Source organism: Amaranthus tricolor, chromosome 15 (genome assembly GCF_026212465.1).
Source record: "Amaranthus tricolor cultivar Red isolate AtriRed21 chromosome 15, ASM2621246v1, whole genome shotgun sequence".
Lineage (NCBI taxonomy): Eukaryota > Viridiplantae > Streptophyta > Magnoliopsida > Caryophyllales > Amaranthaceae > Amaranthus > Amaranthus tricolor.
In genome coordinates, this window is record NC_080061.1 from 7,633,340 (window position 1) to 7,653,994 (window position 20,655).

The 20,655-nt window shown below is 34.7% G+C and overlaps 3 protein-coding genes across 5 annotated transcripts; all 3 read left to right on the top strand.

Moving 5' to 3' along the window:
* Positions 1 to 404: 404 nt before the first annotated feature.
* On the top strand, positions 405 to 5,196 carry LOC130801818 (glucan endo-1,3-beta-glucosidase 2-like). Its single transcript, XM_057665716.1, has 3 exons — positions 405 to 644; positions 3,078 to 4,331; positions 4,556 to 5,196. Exons 1-3 carry the CDS (start codon positions 578 to 580, stop codon positions 4,744 to 4,746), a joined length of 1,512 nt encoding a protein of 503 aa, XP_057521699.1. The 5' UTR covers positions 405 to 577; the 3' UTR covers positions 4,747 to 5,196.
* Positions 5,197 to 5,936: 740 nt separating this feature from the next.
* Positions 5,937 to 10,553, top strand: LOC130801819 (uncharacterized). The gene is made up of 5 exons (XM_057665717.1): positions 5,937 to 6,816; positions 8,362 to 8,420; positions 8,547 to 8,675; positions 8,966 to 9,101; positions 9,892 to 10,553. Exons 1-5 carry the CDS (start codon positions 6,115 to 6,117, stop codon positions 10,240 to 10,242), a joined length of 1,377 nt encoding a protein of 458 aa, XP_057521700.1. The 5' UTR covers positions 5,937 to 6,114; the 3' UTR covers positions 10,243 to 10,553.
* A 2,255-nt stretch (positions 10,554 to 12,808) lies between these two features.
* Positions 12,809 to 19,955, top strand: LOC130801820 (senescence-associated protein AAF, chlorolplastic). 3 transcript variants are annotated; one of them, XM_057665719.1, is made up of 13 exons: positions 12,809 to 12,910; positions 14,358 to 14,746; positions 15,352 to 15,504; positions 16,293 to 16,366; positions 16,804 to 16,880; positions 16,967 to 17,038; positions 17,900 to 17,968; positions 18,247 to 18,293; positions 18,366 to 18,480; positions 18,584 to 18,652; positions 18,909 to 19,012; positions 19,109 to 19,184; positions 19,568 to 19,955. In XM_057665719.1, the coding sequence occupies exons 2-13, from the start codon at positions 14,412 to 14,414 to the stop codon at positions 19,718 to 19,720; spliced, it is 1,344 nt and encodes a 447-aa protein (XP_057521702.1). In that variant the 5' UTR covers positions 12,809 to 12,910; positions 14,358 to 14,411; the 3' UTR covers positions 19,721 to 19,955. The 3 variants fall into 3 exon arrangements, with proteins under 3 accessions (XP_057521702.1, XP_057521701.1, XP_057521703.1); XM_057665718.1 differs by having other exon boundaries at positions 12,813 to 12,910; positions 15,349 to 15,504; XM_057665720.1 differs by having other exon boundaries at positions 12,813 to 12,910; positions 15,349 to 15,504; positions 19,547 to 19,684.
* The last annotated feature ends 700 nt before the right edge of the window (positions 19,956 to 20,655 follow it).

Here is a 20,655-nt window from a genome sequence, read left to right on the forward strand (position 1 = left end):
ATCGAATTTTCAAAATAAAAACCACAAACAATGTCAACGGTTCCATCTGATTTATTTTCCTTATTGTTAGGTGAACCATAAAATGAAAACTATAATTTCACTCAATTCAGAAATCTAATTAATTTTAGCATTAACTAGACCAAAATTCTTTATTGCCATGTTATTATTATTTATTTTTTCTTTGGATTACATATTAAACCGATAAAAAAAAATTAAATGAAATTCAATTTCTAAGTCTTACCTAGTAAAAACGATATTTGCTAAAATAAAAAAAAAAAAAAAAACCATTTTGTGTGAAAAACTCGAAAAAAGAGGTAACGGTTACACACACAGGTACCAACAAAGCTGTCTTATTTTCTGGACAATTTGTACACATCCTATTTCTCCTGATCATCAAAACAAAATCATATGATTTTACTACCGTCTGATCTTCTGACATCAAAATCTTCATCATTTGTGCTACCTTTTGCCTTTTGCTCCCTCATAAAATCCCCTGCTTTTCCTACGTTCACCTTACTCTCATTCTCTTCTCTCTTTCTCTCTCTAAGTTTCTTTCTAAGCTGCTAAACCAACATCCATGGCTGCTCTTCTTCTTCTTCTTCTTCTTCCCCTTTTATTCACTCTTTCAATTGTTAATGCTCAAGGTTAGTTTTTTTTCCTCAATTTTCCTTCCTCTTACTCTATTTTGTGGGTTACAGACCGAGAAAAGGAAAGATTAGAAATGCTCCTAAAAAGTACATTTTCCAATTGAGACAAAACCTGATTCTTTGATCATTTAACTTATGGGATTTTGTTATTTTTCAAAATTGTCACTAAAGATTCTTACTTTATGCATTATTGCTTGAACAAGCTTGCATTTTTTTGACTCTCCTTGTGAGTTATAGGGTAGACGAGTGAAGGGGAAGGGCTAGCGAGAATCATACTCATTGTTCTTAGGAGAGCGTTATATTTTCCAATTGAGACATGACCTGATTCTTATTTTGTTGATTTAACTTCTGGGTTTTTGTTATTTTTCAAAATTGTCACTGAAGATTTAACTTCTGGGTTTTTGTTATTTTTCAAAATTGTCACTGAAGATTTAACTTCTGGGTTTTTGTTATTTTTCAAAATTGTCACTAAAGATTCTTACTTTATGCATTATTGTTGGAACAAGCTTGCCTTTTTTGACTCCTCATTTTGCTTTACCATATCTTTTCATCTTTTTATAAAAATTAATTGTTTGTCTATGTTTCCAGAATTGGTTACTTGAGGTTTTCCAGTAGGTATTACACTTTGGGTAAACTATTGTCTAATTTTGATTGAAATTTGATGCTTACCAAGAAAACAGCTAATATCATTCAATATATGACTACTTTTCACCAAATATTCCTGAACTTTTAATATTGTATGTTGAAATTTAGACCAAAAGGATATATTACAATGCTGTTTTTGGTATATTTATTGTGTAAAATCTGTTTAATTGAGTAAAATCTTTAACATTAATGCTTATTTTCATGTAAAAAGCCAAATTTTATAGTAGAAAAGAGAAGGGTTGATTGAGTCTTAGATAGAAGCTACTACTAGTCTGTTGTTGTTATATATCTTAATTATGGTAGGGTGTTTTGTGATTTAGTCTATAGAGTCCCTACCGTTATTGGCGGATTCAAGGGTCAAACTAACTCGGAGCACAGTCAAGAGAAAAGAGTTATATAAAAAATGTGTAGCTCAGTTGGTCATAGTGTGTGCACAAAGACTTAAATGCAATAGGTTTGGGGTTCAAATCATACAAATTCTAAATTTTTTTACAAAATTTCAGTGTCTTCATGTACGGGCGCGAGTTCTAATTGAATCTGCCCCTGTCTACTATCAAGGGAAAGGAACAGGAACAGAAAGAATCGAACTTCTGTCATAAAATTGTCTTAATTATGATAGTCTATTTGTCGCTTTGAGTTTGCACCATAAGACTACAGAAAGAGTATTTGTTTAATGTAATGTTAGAAGACTGTGTACCTCGTTTATGTTAGGAGTCAAAGATTACAAACTCAAGGCAGCTTTTATTGGAATGGTCTTTGCATTGGGTTTTGTGGGCTGAGAATTTACCCAACAAAATTTCACCATTTGGGTGTCTTCATGCAAAACATTTACCTTTAAAGGAATTAACAAGTATTTTAAGTATGCAAAAGATCAGCATTAGTGCAATAATTTCTGTTGATGAATGAAGAATATTGGTCATGAAAACAGAAATTTAGTGTTATCTTAAGCTTAATCTTTCAGTTATATTAAAATTTCAAGTTCATAACCTGATGTTATCCATTAGTTCTTTCAAAAGCTAACTTAAAGTATTTAATGACCATAGTTTATGTGAAATTGCATATGACGTTTGCGACAAGAGTTAATCGAAAACAACCTCCTTTTTAGTTTTATCATTAACAAGAGTAAGGTTGCATAAATTCGATCCTCCCAAATTCCATCCTAGGTGGAAGCGGGGTAATGGAATGCGGTTGTAATGACCATAATTTGTTCAGAGATACAAACAAGATTTGTTAATATTCTTGTCAAAAAACTGTTTGGAAGTTCAAAAGCCATGGTTCACCAGCCAACTCTATATGCTGCAAATAGAGGTGTTCATTCAGGTCATCGGGTTGACTTCGGGTCAGGTGTTTCGGGTCGATTCAAAATCGAGTTTTGTGTCCACATTAGTTTTTACATAATTGTAACTCCATTTTTAAGTTGGGTCAAATCGAGTTCGATTATAAGGTCTGGTGAATATGAAGTCAACGAGTCTGTTTTGAACACCTTTAGTTGGGAACTTAAGATATCGGTTTTGGTGTCGTAGGAAGTTCGATAAGTCTTGGTTATTGATTTCATAGTTTTAGGCATTAAGCTATTGGTAGATAGTTCAAACAAGTTTATGTTCTTATTACACTATTGCTCTCAAATTAAACTCCATCCTGCATTTTAAGCTATTGCCTTGAGCCCTTCAAATCAGCCTAATCTTTGAGCTGGTTTGAGACAAGAAATGACCTTTTTAATGTATTCTGCTCGAGTGATGAAGTTTCACCGTCAATATGCTGATATACTTTCATTGTACATTGCAGACGCTTTTATCGGAGTTAATATAGGAACCGACCTCTCCGACATGCCTCACCCCACTCAAGTGGTAGCGCTTCTCAAAACGCAGCATATCAGACATGTTCGGCTCTATGATGCTGACCGAGGAATGCTCCTTGCCCTTGCCAATACAGGTATACAAGTTGCAATCTCCGTTCCCAACGATCAAATCCTTGGAATCGGACAATCAAACTCCACAGCAGCCAAATGGGTGGCACAAAATGTGGTTGCTCATTATCCCGCTACTAACATAACCACCATTTGTGTTGGTTCCGAGGTTTTAACCTCCATTCCGAATGCTGCCCCAATTCTCGTAACTGCGCTCAGGTTTATCCAGTCAGCACTTGTAGCGTCTAATCTTGATAAACAGATCAAAGTTTCCACACCCCTTTCTACTGCCGTCATTCTAGACTCGTTCCCGCCTTCTCAGGCCTTCTTTAACCATTCCTTAAACTCGGTTTTGGTACCGATGCTCAAGTTCTTGCAAGCGACTGATTCATATCTCATGCTTAACGTGTATCCTTACTACGATTACATGAATTCTAACGGTGTCATTCCCTTAGATTATGCACTCTTTCAACCTCTTTCAGCAAACAAAGAGGCCGTCGATTCCAATACCCTCCTCCATTACACGAATGTTTTTGACGCCATGGTGGATGCGGCTTACTTTGCCATGGCCGATCTGAATTTCACCAACATACCCATTATGGTGATGGAGTCGGGTTGGCCATCAAAGGGCGATCCCAATGAACCCGATGCCACTCTTGAGAACGCGAATACATACAACAGCAATCTCATAAAACATATTCTCAACAAGACAGGAACACCGAAACACCCAGGAATCGCTGTAAGTACTTACATTTACGAGCTATACAATGAAGATGCGAAGACAGGATCGACAGCAGAGAAAAACTGGGGATTATTTGAGGCTGACGGGAAACCAGTTTACATCTTGCATTTAACCGAATCAGGATCTGTGCTGGCTAATGATACTACAAACCAGACTTTCTGTGTTGCAAAAGATGGAGCTGATCAGAGGATGTTGCAAGCAGGATTGGATTGGGCCTGTGGGGCCGGTAAGGTTGATTGTTCACCCTTGTTGCAGGGCGAGCCTTGCTACGAGCCTGATAATGTGTTCGCTCATGCTACATACGCTTTCAACGCTTATTATCAGCAGTCGGGGAAAACTCCTGGATCATGCTACTTCAGTGGTGTGGCGGAAATCACCACCACCGATCCAAGTATGATCATAAACCATGGACAGTCTACTCTTTTTAAGTTTTTCACCATATATTTGCTGCCGAGGGACTCTTTGACCGCACTCTCCTTTATGGGTATGAGTTGTCGTCTTTCATCCCTTTCCAGACCTTGATCATAGTTTTTTGTGAACAGGATACACTGGGTATGATGATGACGACGACAATATATTTGCCGAGTTCTCAACTTTTATATATACACAATGCAGGTCACGGGAATTGCACATATCAAGCTACCGCGGGTTTGAATGGTACCTTTGCCAACGCGACAGCACCATCTATGAGCTCGATGAGCACAGGCTCGGCAGGAAGTATATTTTCGCAAAATTCTTCGACACTACTAATGATTGGAATTCTCGTTTGGAGTTTAATCTTTTTACACGCTGCAAGATTCGTGTAAAAGAGAATTTCTTTCGAGTTAAAGATATTGCCCATGAAGTAGTGGGAGTTGGAAGGGAGCATCTCCTCGTTTCCCTGATGAATTATCCCACATCGAAGAATTGTCGAAAACTGGATTAGTGGGTTTTTAGTGCTTGCATTCTTTTGTTGCTTCTATTGGGAAATTATTTGGTTTATAATTGTTGTAGTTGGGCCATATTTTGGTTTTCTTCAACCTCCATTAAAGTAGGTGTGAACGTTGGCCCCTGCAATATCATTTTCTGTTAGAGGACATTGAGTTGAGAATGGCTAGGTAATTGCTTGTATTTTGTATGGAATGGTAAAAAAAAGCAAGAGAAATTCACCCAAATCCATTGCATTAGTGTAAAGGTCATTATTTTAATACATCTTCCGTTGTGTTAGAAAAAGAATTTTATTAAAGGTAATTAAGACTCGAGCTGTTACAATTAGAGTTTCAATTGTTTCTTTTTGAACAATAGAGTTTAGACGAGGAAAAGTGACGGATAATCCATACCCGTATCCTCCTTAAAAGAGAGTGCTAAAAGACTACAATTCGCATATCTTGAACAATTTTTATTATGCAATCAACTTAAAATTTAAAATTAATATTAGTAATTTAAAATTTTAGAAGTCGAATACAAATTTTAAATAAAAAAATAATTTAAGGGGTTTTGCCCCAATTGGTCATAAGCAAATCCTTCATTGCTCATACTTGCCAAAAGCAATCACAAGCAAATACAACAACTTCAAAGAAATACGATTAGGATTCGAACTCTAAAATCATTGAAGTCAATCATCAATTCTATTGATTACTTTTTCCATGGTATGTACTTAAAATTCAAAGATTTGTTTTTATTTTTAGAAACAAAGTTGCAACTTGTATTGTATATTTGTATTTTTGTGCTAGTCGGATCAATTTAAGGTCGGATATTTCAGGTCGATTTTCTATATTAATTTTTACATAATTGTAAATTTGTTATCATATCGGATATCAAATTTCGTTATAGAATCAGCGAATATCAAATTATCGAGTTTGTTTAAAACACATCTACTTTTTTTTAGTTCGTTTATTTCAGTGCAAATTTATTATTCATAATGGTCCCACAATTTTATAATGAACATTGGACAAAGAGAATAATACTTTTTAAAAGATAAAAAAGTAAAAAATAAAAAAGTTGACCTGGCAAGGAAAAACCTTGGACTCTAAGACAAGAACCTTGAAAAAAGATCATTAATTTCTCGACTTATATAGCTGTTTATTCGATCATGGAGTAGGAGTACACCATTCATCTTTGACAACCAATCAACAACTTGGTCAACCATCCCTTCCTCTCTAGTCTCTTCTCCATCCAGATTCCAAGCTCCAACAATGTCTGTATGCTGCTGTGGAGTAGAATGTGTTGTCCTCATAGGCTTTGCTCGTTGGGCATGGAAACGCTGTACTTACATTGGTTCGAACGACAGTTCTACTTGGCCGTCAGCTACTCCTCATGAATTCGAACCCATTCCTCGAATTTGTCGTACTATTATGTCTGTTTATGAATCTGATATCAAAAACCCTCTTTCCGCCCCACCCGGTGGTTACCGGTTAAACCCAGATTGGTTCATCAAACGGGTCACTTATGAACAAACTAAAGGACAAGCTCCTCCTTATGTTATCTATCTTGATCATGATAATCGTGAAATTGTTCTTGCTATTCGTGGGTTAGATCTTTGGATGAAATCTGATTATATGATTTTGCGTGATAATCGGCTTGGTGGGCAGATGTTTGATGGTGGGTATGTTCATCATGGTTTATTGAAATCTGCTGGTTGGTTGTTGGATCAGGAATCTGAGACTTTAAAGAAGTTGTGGGTTGAGAATGGAAAGTGTTATAAGATGGTTTTTACTGGACATTCTTTAGGGTCTGGTGTTGCTTCATTGATAACTATTTTGGTTGTTAATCATGGGAATAAACTTGGGGGTATTCCTAGAAATCTTGTTACATGTTATGCTATTGCTCCTGCCAGATGTATGTCACTTAATTTGGCTGTCAAATATGCTGATGTTATCCATTCTGTCATTCTTCAGGTTAGTCTATCTTTTGCTTGTTATTTTGAGCTTCAAATTTGGGTTAATATGGTGTGATTTTGATTTCATTGCATGATTTACTCATGGAGTATACAACATATTTTGGGTGGTGTGAATGGGCTATGGCAATGGTGAAGAAACAATAACAAAATCAAGTGCAAAAAAAACAACCGAAATAGAGCACAACAATGGAAGAAGCAACACACACAATATATCCTCAAAATAAGTATCTTATCGTTAATATAATCAAAAATATATTAATGACTCACCTTTCCAAGCTTTAAGAACAGCCTCTCAAAGCAAAGATTGAACCTTTAACTCAATCTAACACAAACATGCATAAACAAGGATGAAGAACTTTTATGGTGTGAACCCTAGCTCTCAATCTTGTATATGTCTCTCTCAATATACCCTAATGATGTTATAAGACTCCTTATATAGCCCTAAAACATATTAGAATAACCTAGGACAAAAGGGCTTAAAGCCCACAAAAAAACAATATACGAAACAGAAACTGTCGAAATGAGGGACCTGCTGGTCGCTCGGGTCGAGCACCATTGCTCGCCTGGTCGAGCCACTGACCAGAACTCACTAGATGCTTGCTGCTTGTTGGCTCAATCGAGCCCTATACGCTCGGCCAGTCGAGCCATCTTCAAGACCCTCCAATCTTCGTTCCTTCTCATCATTTAGGCACTTAATCCACCCTCATCAATCACTTTATTGATTGACCCAAAGATAAGCTCTCATACTTCCTTGCACTCACCACTTCGCTCTCAAATGTGCAACCCAAGGAGTACGCTACGAGGTGATCGAACTCACCTCCATCAAGGTGAGATTTGGTGCTTGATTCAATAGGGGGTTTTCAATCATAGTATAAAAATGCGGTAACAGTTGCGATCGCGGTAACTAACAGTGATGCAATAGCGGTAGTGATGCGGTTATCGTAACGCCTAAATATCGGTTGAAATTGTAAGATATCCCTTAATAAGACCTAATATTCGATTTTTTTTCACCTATACAGTGTGGGGAATATCGGTTCGTGTAATTTGAAATCCTTTACAATACGACCGATGCAATGTGATGCGGCCTTGTTTTTACATTATGTTTTCAATCATTAACTTAAACATTTGGTTGAGTAGTTACTCGTAAGCCAACTTGACATGGTTGTAGTTCCATTTACCCTTCGTTCTAAGTGGAATACTTAGCGCCATGTAGGTTTGAAGAGAGCATGTGTTGCATCCACAATTCTAACCCAAACGGCTCTCGTGTGAGAGAGAATGATAGAGTATACAACATATAATAGAGGCTTCAACTATATATTGGTTGAGTTGGCTCCTTTGACATTTACATTTGGAGGGTTACATGATACAAATTATGGTGGTTTATGTACTAATCAGTGAGGATATGTTGGGATTACTATACTTAATTTAATAGCTGAGGACGACTTTAGGCAATTGCATTTTCTTAACATATGTTTAATTGATATCTTCAGTTCATTGCTATCTGCAAGTGACCTCACGACAATATGTTATTGCTTTCATTCAGGACGACTTTCTACCAAGAACGCCCACTCCATTAGAAGATATCTTCAGTTCAATCTTCTGGTTAGTCGTATTCCTCATTCTTAAAAAAGAAATTTTGTTCAAGTTGTTTATATAGAAATCGTGTTAGGTGAAAAAGGGAGTTTGTCATTCATATTTCTCAAACCAGACCTTAAATGCTTTCAACAGTTTGCCCTGTTTGATGTTTTGGATTTGCTTGAGAGACACCTTCATACCAGAAGATTTGAAGCTTAGAGATCCAAGAAGACTATATGCTCCTGGACGAATGTACCATATTGTAGAAAGGAAGTTTTGCAGGTAAGATAAGACTTGCATTGTACCCTATGAGTGGGCTCATAGAGGGTGATTATGTGTTTTTCTTCAATATTTTTGACTATGCACTTATTTGTGATGAACTTTTGTCTCAAACACATTAAGATGTTTGATTCCCCGGTTAGAGTTTTATATTCGCAAACAAATATCCGGTGCGCCCTATTATTGCGGACTTGTGTTGAATGCAAAATCTTGAAGTTTTCTTGAATTGAAAAAAGCTTGTTAAGTGTTTATCTATTTTACCAAGTTTGAGTTTCTAAAACCGATATTCTCAGATGCGGAAGGTTTCCTCCAGAAGTAAGAACAGCTATTCCAGTTGAAGGCAGATTTGAGCATATCGTGCTGTCCTGTAATGCTACATCTGATCATGCAATTCTGTGGATCGAAAAAGAAGCAGAGAAAGCTTTAGAAGTAAGTTGATCAAACTCCAAGTCTACATTTTAGTGTATGAGAATTGTTGTACCTTTTAGTGTATGATCAAATAAATAAGAAGTAAAAATAACTGATGGTACGAAGCAAGTAGATGTTTTCATGATTACATGAAAGTTCACATGTAACGGATGAGTTATGCGTGTGTCTCTACCTTTGTCGCTTTGTGGTACTTGCTTGGGAACTGATGTGCGCCTTCTTGATTTTATGGTAAATTCCAATGTCACATGATTCGCTAATCGAAAAAAATAAATTAAACCATTTTGTGTGAATCGAAAATTCGAAAGGCGAACTAACTAGCGAATTATGTTCCACTGGTAAATCCATCAAAGCTCTGAAGAAAAAGGTAATGCTGAACAATGGATTAGACTTATGTAAACAACATCTCTCCCTTGTAATTTCGGACTAGTACATATTATAGTAGTCATTAATGGTGCTTTTATGAGCGGTATATACTAGTTAGTCATTAACGGTGCTTTTATGAGCGAGATATACTAGTTAGTCATTAACGGTGCTTGATTGGGTGAAAGAACATGGTTTTGGGTTAGTAAACCAAACATTTGAAATTTCAACTAGCAGAGTGCATAACACCCCCATGTTTCTAGAGCATAGTGCAAAAATTTGATTTCGGTCATGATTGCAGTAATAATCGCAACTGATTTTCACAGTTGTGTCGGCCTATATTTTGACTAATGTCGACAACCAAAAGTTGGTGCTTACTGTCAATCTGTTGATGTTCAAACAAGAACTTGAAACATTACACAATTTTCAGATAATGAAGGAGTGTTCCGCTGAGACGGTAACGAGTCCTCCAAGAGTGCAAAGACTCAAGAGGCTGCAGACCATTGAAGAGGAACACAAGGATGCTTTGGAAAGAGCTGTAACTCTTAAAGTGCCTCATGCAGTATCTTTCGACAAGGATTCTTCAGAACATGCTAACACTCGACAGCTTGAGGCGGAGAATGCACATTTATCCAGTGATAAGCCTACCGAAACTCAGCCAAAATCAAGTGGTGGGAAAGCTAACTGGGATCAATTGGTAGAAAATCTATTCAATAAACCGGAAGCTGGGCAAATGCGTCTTCAAAGAGCGGAAGTTGCACAAGAATCCCAAAACTCGTGATCTTTTACCATGTCGACTTTTTTGTGCAAGTTTGTAGATTCTTTGGTGTAAATTGCAATTCCATTGCCTCAAATTGTATTGTATTGTATTGTATTATTGATGAGTGTAGAGTGTAGAGTGTATAGTCTTAGTTAGAAAGCAATGTGGTTGATTTATTTATTCTTTTTGACAAGTAATTGTCGTGTATGGTGTCTAGAGGTGTTCATTTGAGTCATTATGTCGATTTTGGATCAGGTGTTTCAGGTCAGTTTAAAATCGGATTTGTGTTAATGTTCATTTTTGCATAATTATAAATTTATTTTTGAAGCCAAGTCAAATCGAATTCGGATAAAGTTGAATCGTCGAATCTATTTTGAATCCTTCTATTGTATTTGTTATCAAGAAGAAAAGAAATTTGCTTGAGAAAGCATGCTAATTTGTTATGTGAAGAATCAAGTATAGTTAAGTTTAATTAACCCATCTATCCTTAACTTAGTTTATATCTCAATAATCTATTCCATCACAATGTAAATTAAATTTGACAATTTTAGGCAATTGTTAAAAATAATTCGAATCATAATATTTATAAATACGCTTTATAAAATTATTTAATAAATTTTATATGTCGAAATGAATTTAACAAAATTAAGAGACTTAAAAAGTCTCTCTTCAAATCACTTTCTTCCAAATCTTCTTGTAATATTTGGTATACAAACAAAAGTAATTATATTTTTCAAATCTCTTTCCTTCAATTTCGTCCATTTAAACAGAATGCCAATTTCAAACACAAATACTAAAATTAGTAAAGCAAAACTAAGGCAGAAGGGTAACAATAAACAAGGAGTATTCTAGTTAGGATAAATAAAACATTAAGAAAAAAAATAATTCTTACATTTATTTTTTAGTTCGTTCAAAAGATATTGCTATATATACTTTTTTTTTTATTTATGATTTACATTTTTTCTTAAATTTTTATGAAACATTATCTAGAATAATCTAACATTTTATTGATTTTCATACAATAATTCAAATTTTTGATTAATCATGATTAATTTCAATTTTAAGGTCAAGTTAATAGCTACAAAAAATTACGTAAAATAATCTAACCTTTTATTAAATTTCCTACAATAATCTAAACTTTCGATTAACCATGAATAATCTCAATTTTAAGATCACTTATCCAAGAATATTATTGCCCAAATGGCGACCGGTTTTTGCAGGTTAATTGCTAAAAAGAAGGAAACTTAAAATAAAAAATCAAAAATATTAAAAATTAAAAGTTAAATTCAAAAAATAAATTCATCTAATTTCTCTTTTTAATTTTTTAAGTTTTTTATAATTTAATTTTGTATTTACTTTTTCAATTTTTTAAGCAAAATAACTTGTTGTATAGTTACGTTGGTGCATTCTTAGCAAACACTCCTTATAGTTAGAATTATTTATGTTGAATAAAAAATTGAGATTATTGTAAGAAAATCAATAAAAGATTAGAAGATTATTCAGAATAAATATTCTAAATTTTAATTAGTATATTTAAATTAATTTTTATGCCATCCGGCCATTATGCAGGCACAAATTGTTGTAGCAAAAGTGAAGTACTTCCTCCGTTCTGAAATAGTCGCTATATAAGAATTACAGGTACTATATATCTTGAAAGCTTATTTTATATATTGCGGCTAATGTGTTAGAAAAAATATAGTCAAGTGACATCTTGTTTGAATCGTCTAATCAACTACTTGTATAATATTAAATTTTTATAATTTTTAATTAAGTATAGCTTAAGATATAAATAATCAAAATTATCTATATAATTACATAAAAAGTTGCAAATTTAATCAAACGAGGAAATAGTAAATTGCAAATCAAAGGCGGACGTGGGATTAGTTAGGCGGAACATTTGGTGTACATAAAGGTACTGCCAAATCCAACCCATAAAAATTCTCTTGGTACAAGACTACTCAATCTTGCTATAATAATACAGCCACATAGAAAAAACAACTGGTGTGTTGAGAGAAGCAATTCATTAAACATTAATGTTTATTTTTCGTATTTATAATGTCTACTTATATTATTTATAATGCTTACTTATTGTATCTATAATGTCTATTTTTAATATCTTAAATCTCTACTTATAGCATTTTTAAAGCGTACTTATAATATTTTAAAAAATATATAATGGGCCGGGCCTAATTAGAAATGGTCTTTCAAAGAAAACGTCTCTCACGAGGATTTTGTGATCAAAGAATTAAGTACAATAAATTAAAGTAATAAATTATTAAAAATTATGGGAGAACGTCGGAGTAGAATTGTTTTAAACAAAGCCGATGACTCTATTTTTATCCGGCCTTATAGCTGAATCAGATTTGACCCGACTTTAAAATGAGTTTAAAATTATGTAAAAGTTAATATGCCTCAAAACCCAATTTTGAACCAATCTGAAATATGTGATTCGAAATTGATCCAATGATTTAAATAAACACCTATAATCGAGAATAAAGTAATGAGTTATATTAAAAAATAGTGTGACGATTAAAAATGAAAAATAGAGCAAATTAGGTGGGATTAAAAGCACTTAGTAGTGGTTGGAATTTTTCCTCTTGGCTCTTCCTATCCAACTCTTATAAGTCTTACCCTCTGTACTCGACAAAATCTCTCTTCTTCCACTTCTCTTTCTCTTGCTCTCTTTGAGGTTAGTGGGTTCATTTTCTGTACTTGTTACTATGCAATGTTACTTTGTTTCTTCATTATGATGTTTTAATCAATTCGCTTAAATAACCACAATTGGGATTTTTGAATTTTAAACTTGATTCTAGGTTTTAACTTGGATAATTTCTTAAAACAATGATAGGATATATACTTCCACATACTATTTTTCTTTATTTGATCATTTTTTGATAGGAATTTGGGTTAGATTGTATAATTAATTGACCCATGAACATGGATTGTGCGTGTGTGATTAGAATCAGTAATGGATGATGCTTTGCTTTGGTTGACATAGATGGAGTGGTTGTTTATGAGCCATTTGTAAAGGATTTCATGGGTATTGTTTTCAGATTATGATTGATGATATATAAATGGCTGATCAAATCATATACAATCCTTATTTAGGTGAAGTTGTGAATATATTTGTGAATACAATTTTATTATGGATTTGGGTAAAGTTGGGTATACCCTATCTCAAACCCCATCAAAGTAGAAGCCACTAATGTCATTGGGGTAATAGAATTGTCGAGTTTATAATATATCTTAGGGCCTTAACCATAAGCTTAAGCTTTTGGTTGAGTTGGTTCCTTGACATGGTATCAATAGTCAATGTGACAAGAAGGTCAAATCTCAACTATGTCGTAAACCAACTCAACCGAAAATTTATGGTTAACAAGAATAGAATGAGAAGGTAGTAGAGGTGATTGTATTTGAATAGGCTTTATAAGAACACCTTCATAAGCACTAACGGATTAAAACCCTCGACTTCTTTTAAAACTATACTCTTAGTCACCAAATTACATCTTTTTACTGTACAAAATAGAAAACATTTTAGATTTATAAAATGATCCAAAAACTTCTAGGGCGCGAGCCTCTTTAGGCCTTACAGAAAATCCGCCTCTTTCATACGTAGAAACCGAGGGGCGATTTCTTGGGAAGTCCCAAGAGCACGTGTAAAACAGGATTAGTGTGAAATGTGATGACTTAGTTTTGTTATTTTGTACTCCCTTTATTTTCATATGTTCTTCTAGGTTCTTCTCAAATAATATTTACGAATTTTAGTGTTAAAATTTGACTACGATTTCTCATTGATCTATAAGAAAAAGCATATTCATGTTGGATCTTGTTAGATTCGTCTCAATGTGTACTTTCTAAATATCAACATTTTAAGATTTTTAAAAACTCACAATTAAAATTATTTGATTTGATTTTAAAGTTTGCATTGAAATCTGCGAAAAAAATGAATGGGAAGAACCTTTGAAAACAGAGGGAGTATGTAAATTGCTAGCACTCCTTGATGAAAAGTAGCTAGTATCATAGTGTGTCCTGGTTTGCCAAATGAAATTTTGTCTTTGGTGAGCTGCTGTTTTTAATCTTTCATTAGCCTCCCATCGTGAGTGGTGATTACTCATGATTTGTTTTTGTTCCAACAGCAAACTTTTTAAGAAATGTCACACAGGGTATTCCGCTTGAACGTGTAATCCTCGATGGCACTAATCCCTAGTAAAGTATTAAGATATCCTGCTGTTTTAGATCAAGCTGCTAATTCTAATCGACAAGCAACTTTATGTACCATTCCTGATTCGGCAAGATTACATTTTCACAGTGGAAGTCAAGTAGTTAGCTTAAGAAGATCGAGAAGTGAACATCACAATGAAGCCAGGCCCAATCATTCCTCGAACGGTCTATGGAGCATATGCAGAAGACATATTAGCTATGCTAAGTTTCAGAGATTGTTAGTACAATGCCACTCGAAAGGAACTCCTCAGACGAAATCGAGAGAAGACAATAGACATACCGGTGAATGTGCTGATATAATTGGGTATGAATAGCTCTATGCATGGATTTTCTAGTCTTTGGCATTTTATGAAATCGGGTGGCCATTTTCGTTCCACCCTAGTTTTCTCCATTCATGCTGGTTAATTCGCTTTTCAGATTCGTGATTCGTTCAAAATGACCAAAAATAGCCTCAAACTGACCATAATTCGCTTTTCCCGATTTGCGATTCGCGAGGAAATTAACAAATCATGTGACATAGCTTCCGACATACATATTGCCTCATCTTGCATTTCAGAAGTTCTTGTTAAAGTTCTGTGGAATGTAACTATTACGATACCCTTTTTAACGAGAGAGTTGGATGTTCACTGCAAGAGCGTCTTTTATTACTTGCAAAAAAGATCTTATGACAATGAACATGTTTTGACACATGAAATAAAGAGGTTATGTTGATTATTTTCTAGTTCGCATAATTAGATGAAACAGAATCCATTTTTCAAATACGAATTTCTAGAAGAGTATAATATATTCGAAGTAGTTATTGAGTTCTTTCTGCTTATTTCTGTTCCGATGTGTTTCTAAGTGGATTTGGCATTCCCGTTCTTTATAATTAGAATCTTAAGCTCGTAAATTTTATGTTTTGTACAGCAGGGAGGGAATTGATGAGAAGGATAATCAAAAATCTTGGGGTGGCCAAAAGTTCGCTTCTACAAGTCAAGGACTTGCCAATGCCTATAAATATGCTTATAATGATGCCAAGCTTGTTAATGAAAGAGCACGTCAAGATATAGTCTTACTTTCTCGGTAATGTCAATAGTTTGATTTTTTGTGCTCTTTTCTGTTCATTCTGCTGATCAACTGTATCGTAAGTGCAATATTGATTGACATTATATTCGGACTGCCATTGATTGACAGAGGATTTACAGGTTTAACTACTTATACAGGAAATTAAAGACTCAGATGTTAATTATGGTACTCACCGTAGTGTGGAACTGTTTATGTATTTCCCTTGGATATATATGAACTTTTCAACAATGCTCGTGTCTAAGGGTGTTCAATGGGCCGTATAAGGTCTGGGCCGGGCTTAAGTAAATATGGATCGGATTGGATAAAGGCCCTTTAAACTTAATATGGGCTTTTGCCCGGCCCGTTTTTATTACTTAAAATTATTATATTCCCCATTGATTAATTTATGACAATCAAATTATCATTTATAATGATTAAATTGTTGAAACATTAATAATCCCTATTGGCATTCATTTATAATAATTAAATTATCCATTAATTACGCTATTCAAAAGAGCCAATTTCCAACCCTTATTAAGCCCTTCTATAGCCCGCTTCACTTTATTATAGAAGAGCCCGTTTTGGCCTGACCTGTTTTCAACCCGACCCTTACAAAACCCTTCTAAAAACGGGCCGGATAAGGGCTCAAAATGAGGGCCCGGCTCGTTGAACACCCCTACTCGTGTCTTTTGGTTCACTAACTATTGAGTGTTAAGAGTTGTTAAACCTAGAGATTGAAGGTAATATTCATTAAACTCCTTAATTCTTACTCGTTAGTCGTTACGTTGATTATTTTCTCTTTGCAGTGGCCTACGCAGCCTTGATGCTCGTGCACGTCAGGATGTAGCTATCCTAGGTTCCGAGTTTCTCAAGCTAGATGGTGAGTGTATAAGCATGTTTGTTACTGACAACATTAAAGAGAGTGGCTAGTGAAGTTTAACTAGCGATAAATTAGTTTGTTACAAAGTGAGGCCTTTATATTTTTGGATGAAATGTTACAAATGAAGCTAGAATAATGTTAAATATAACTTTTTTAGCTTCATTGTCAAAGGAATATCCTATTAAGATTTCCAATTCATCTCAAAATTGATGGTGTTGAGGTATCATTTCAGACATCATCATCAACCCAATATCCCGCTCGAAAATGGGGTCTGGAATCATTTCAGACAACTTCCTTCAATTGTCATCATAATTTCATTTTGGAATGTCAAAATTTTATATTTGTTGTGAAAAGTGATTCATTTTTCTAAAGAATTTTTGTTTAACATATATTTGTCCTGGAATGATTTTGTTTTTCATCTTTTGTGCATAAAATAGCTCGGGCGAGGGAAGATACTGAAAAGATTGATTATGATGTCAAGAGAAAGGCTGAATATCTTCATCACATTGCTACAGTATGTAGATTAACATATATTTGAAGATTTTGTCTTTTCATCATTTGGGTATCTAACTTGATACTACTTCTTTCTAATCTTATCAGATTCTTAGGGACAAAGCAAAATCGAGGCTAAAGACCGCAGCAGATCAACACTGGAGTGATGGAGCATTAGAGGTGTGTCTTATGATATTTTTCTCGTGATACTATATATTATATGTGTGCATGCATTATTAAATTTTCATTGCATTAGTGTCCTATTATCAAAAAGGTTTCTGAACTTTCTGTAAAATCTTATCTGATTTACCTTCGGATAACTGTAATCTGAAGTTTTGGTTGGTCACCTTACTTCAGCTTTTTGCTCTAAATTTAGAAAAATTTTGGGGTGTTTATTTTGCACGAGTTGAAGGCCTTTCTTGCTTACATAGTGCTGGTATCTTTTGAAGTCTTATTAGAGGTGTTCAATTTGTGTCATCAGATCAATTTCAGGTCAAGTGTTTTGATTAGGTTTAAAATCGGATCTAGTGTCCATGCTGGTTTTTACATAATTGTAGACCGTTTATAAAGTCGGGTCAAATCGGGTTTGCTTACAAGATCGGGTAAATATTGGATTGTTAGGTCTGTCTTGAACACCTCTGTTTGTCATGGACTCATGTATTATGGTCTAGATTTTTGGTATCTTTTAAAAACCACAATCTCCGCTATGATAAGCTTCTTGGTTCCTCCTAAGGGGTTGATGCCTTGGTCCGGAATTCCCAGTTGCTGATACCTAATCGTTCATTCTTTTCACCATCTCATTTGGTATGTGTTGTGATCATGGTCGGCCCTCTGTAAACCACAAGCTCTGACTCTTACATTTCTTGATGCTTTCGGGTCAATTGTTATTGGGATGCTAATCAGTTTCAGTTTCTGATATAGAGTAAGAATATGATTCGTGTAAGTAAATAGAAATTTTCAGACTGATGTAAGGTCTAGATGCTGGTTGGCCTGTTTAATGGTGTTAACTCTTAATCGATGTTGTTGGCTTCTGATTTATAGGCTGACTTACGGCGGGCTGACCTCCGTGCCAAAAAACGCGCAATGGAAGATACTCTTATGGCACTCGAGGTGAATAAAATTTGCATATATTTACAGTGTAACTGACTTTTTTTGTCGTATTTCATGTCTAAGCATTGTTACATTCGAACCATTGTTTCAAAAACTTTTGGGCTCCTTTCAAAACAGTCTTAGCTCATTTGTAACTTGCTATCTTCGGTACTCTTATGAGTTAAACATTAGTTTGTTTACTATGAGCAGACGGGTAATAGTTTGGATTATTCCTATTAATTTTTCATTTTATGCTATATACATTTGTGAACTGAAAGCTTTGAAGTTCGGTCTTGCAGTTCGTGAAGAACATCCACGATATTATGGTTAGCAAGATGTACAATTTGTAAGTCCTTTGCCGAGGAATAGTTCTTCGCATCTAATTGGATGTTTTATTGATTTGCCCTCTCGGCCTTAGCCCTATACGCAGGAAAAATGGATCTCTGTCTCAAAATATAATGCTCGAAAAGAATGGAAAGGCTCTTGATTTCTTTCCGGGTGAAGTGTCAAATGATCGTATTTCTGCTATTCAGGTAGCATGTTCAGTTATAGTAGCAATTGATATTTTCGACAAATAACAATAATAAAGTTGTAAGGTAAGTTTGAAGCCTGATTCGCGGGAACTTTGGTTTACAGGAAGCGTATTGGAGTATGGCTGCTGCACTTTCGGAAGCTGATGGTGTTGACTACACCGATCCAGAAGAGGTTTGAACATACTAGTATTGTTTTGAACTATGTTACTTAGACTCGGTACTGATATCGGATACTGGTACTGTCCAAGTGTCAGAGACGTTTAAATATTCAGTTGTACGCCTAAAATGAAGTGTCCAAGTGCCATACCAATGTCCGAGCATCAAGGATCGGACGCGGGTGCGTGAATGCAAAATGAACAGTCCGAGTAACATAGGTTTTGAATGTCACAATATATTGTATTAACTCGTTTTTTAATACTTAAAACCAGCTCGAGCTGTTAATTACTACGCTCATAGACCTTGATGCTATGGATGGTAAATCTAGCGTATCGCTCCTGGCTGAATGTTCTAGCTCACCGGATGTCAATACTAGGTATCTGCATCTTCGATTTTACACTAAAACATACTCCACATCATGACATCGATTTTCATCGGGAGATTCTATAACGATAGTGATTTCGTAATTCAGGCAAGCATTGGCGAATGCTCTAGCAGCAGCTCCGTCGATGTGGACACTTGGGAATGCTGGCATGGGAGCATTGCAGGTTCACTCATCATTTCATTTAATGAATTGCTAATGCTAAATAATATCAAGAAACCAACTCAATCAAAAGTTTAAGCTGATGGTTGAGGCCCTAGGATAGATTATGTGCTCTAACATGCTTTCTCACACGAGAGCCCTTTGGGCTAGAAGTGTGGATGCAACACAGTTCCTCTCATACATGATGCTGAATATTCCACCTTAAATGAAGGGTGGGTTAAGATTTGAACCCGTAACCTCTTGTCATGTTGGCTTCGGTACCATGTCAAGAAATCAACTTAACTAAAAGCTTAAGCAGATAGTTGAGGCCCCATGATATATTATATATACTCTAATAAATAATACTCGCAGTCTTTCGAATTACAGTGAATAATAATGATGTTGCAGAGATTGGCAGAAGATAGCGATCCTGCTGTGGCGGCAGCTGCGTCAATGGCCATCAATGAGCTGAAGCAACAATGGGAAATCCAAGAGGGTGATAGCTGGAGGTTCATGCTTGATAACAATGTTACACAAGAGGATGGTGGCTTCATAAGTTAAAAAATTATGAATGGATGGTGGAAAACATAATTAGTACTTAATTACATTTACTAATTTACTACTAATTTCTAATTCCAAAGCCTTTACTTTATGCCTCTACTGTGAATAAGAATTCCTTTTTATTCTGTATTTTTGTTGGGTTTTCTGTTTACTGTAAAAATGAAATGATTTTACTTTTTTTTTTTTAATTTTTATTTTTATTACGAGTAATAGAAAAGAGAGAGAATTGATGATTTATGTAGTTGGTCAAATATTGTGGGGTCTTATATTAAGATATTATCAACACAATTAAGCTCTATTGATAACAAATTGTTAAAACTAGAATCCAAGAGAATGACAACAATACATAGACAACACTAACTTACCAATTTGCAACAAGTAGACTTAATAATATATGTAGCTCTTGGACCTTCCACGTTTGGAAATCCCATTTTAAGGAAATTCTATGTAACCCTTGCATAAAATTATATATTAAATTATTAATGACTTTCATTTTGATAGAGTTTTAAAGGTTAAATGTAAACTTATGCTCCATACAGTCCTTCCCCACTTTTGGTGCGTTTTGTGTGTTTTGGATAGAAAAAAATAGAGGGAGTATTAGAGAGATGATTGATCCCTTGTTTGGATAACAAAACATAATGAAAGAGAAGTGATTTGTAGGAAATAGACGAATATTTTTACTCTATTAAGTTTTCAATTTCTCCAAAGTTAAAAAGATTTGAAGGAAGAACTCTATTCTCAATCCTTTTGCATTTATTCACTCCTAAGCAAACAAGAGTTACTTTCCTTTTTGTTTCTCTACCCTTTTTTTTCACTTTAATTTTATTATCCAAACATAATGTCAAAAATTAAACCCCTAAAATTTTAATTTTTTCATAGTTTTGAAATATAAATAAAAAATCAACATCAATTATTAATGACTCCTATCTAAAAAA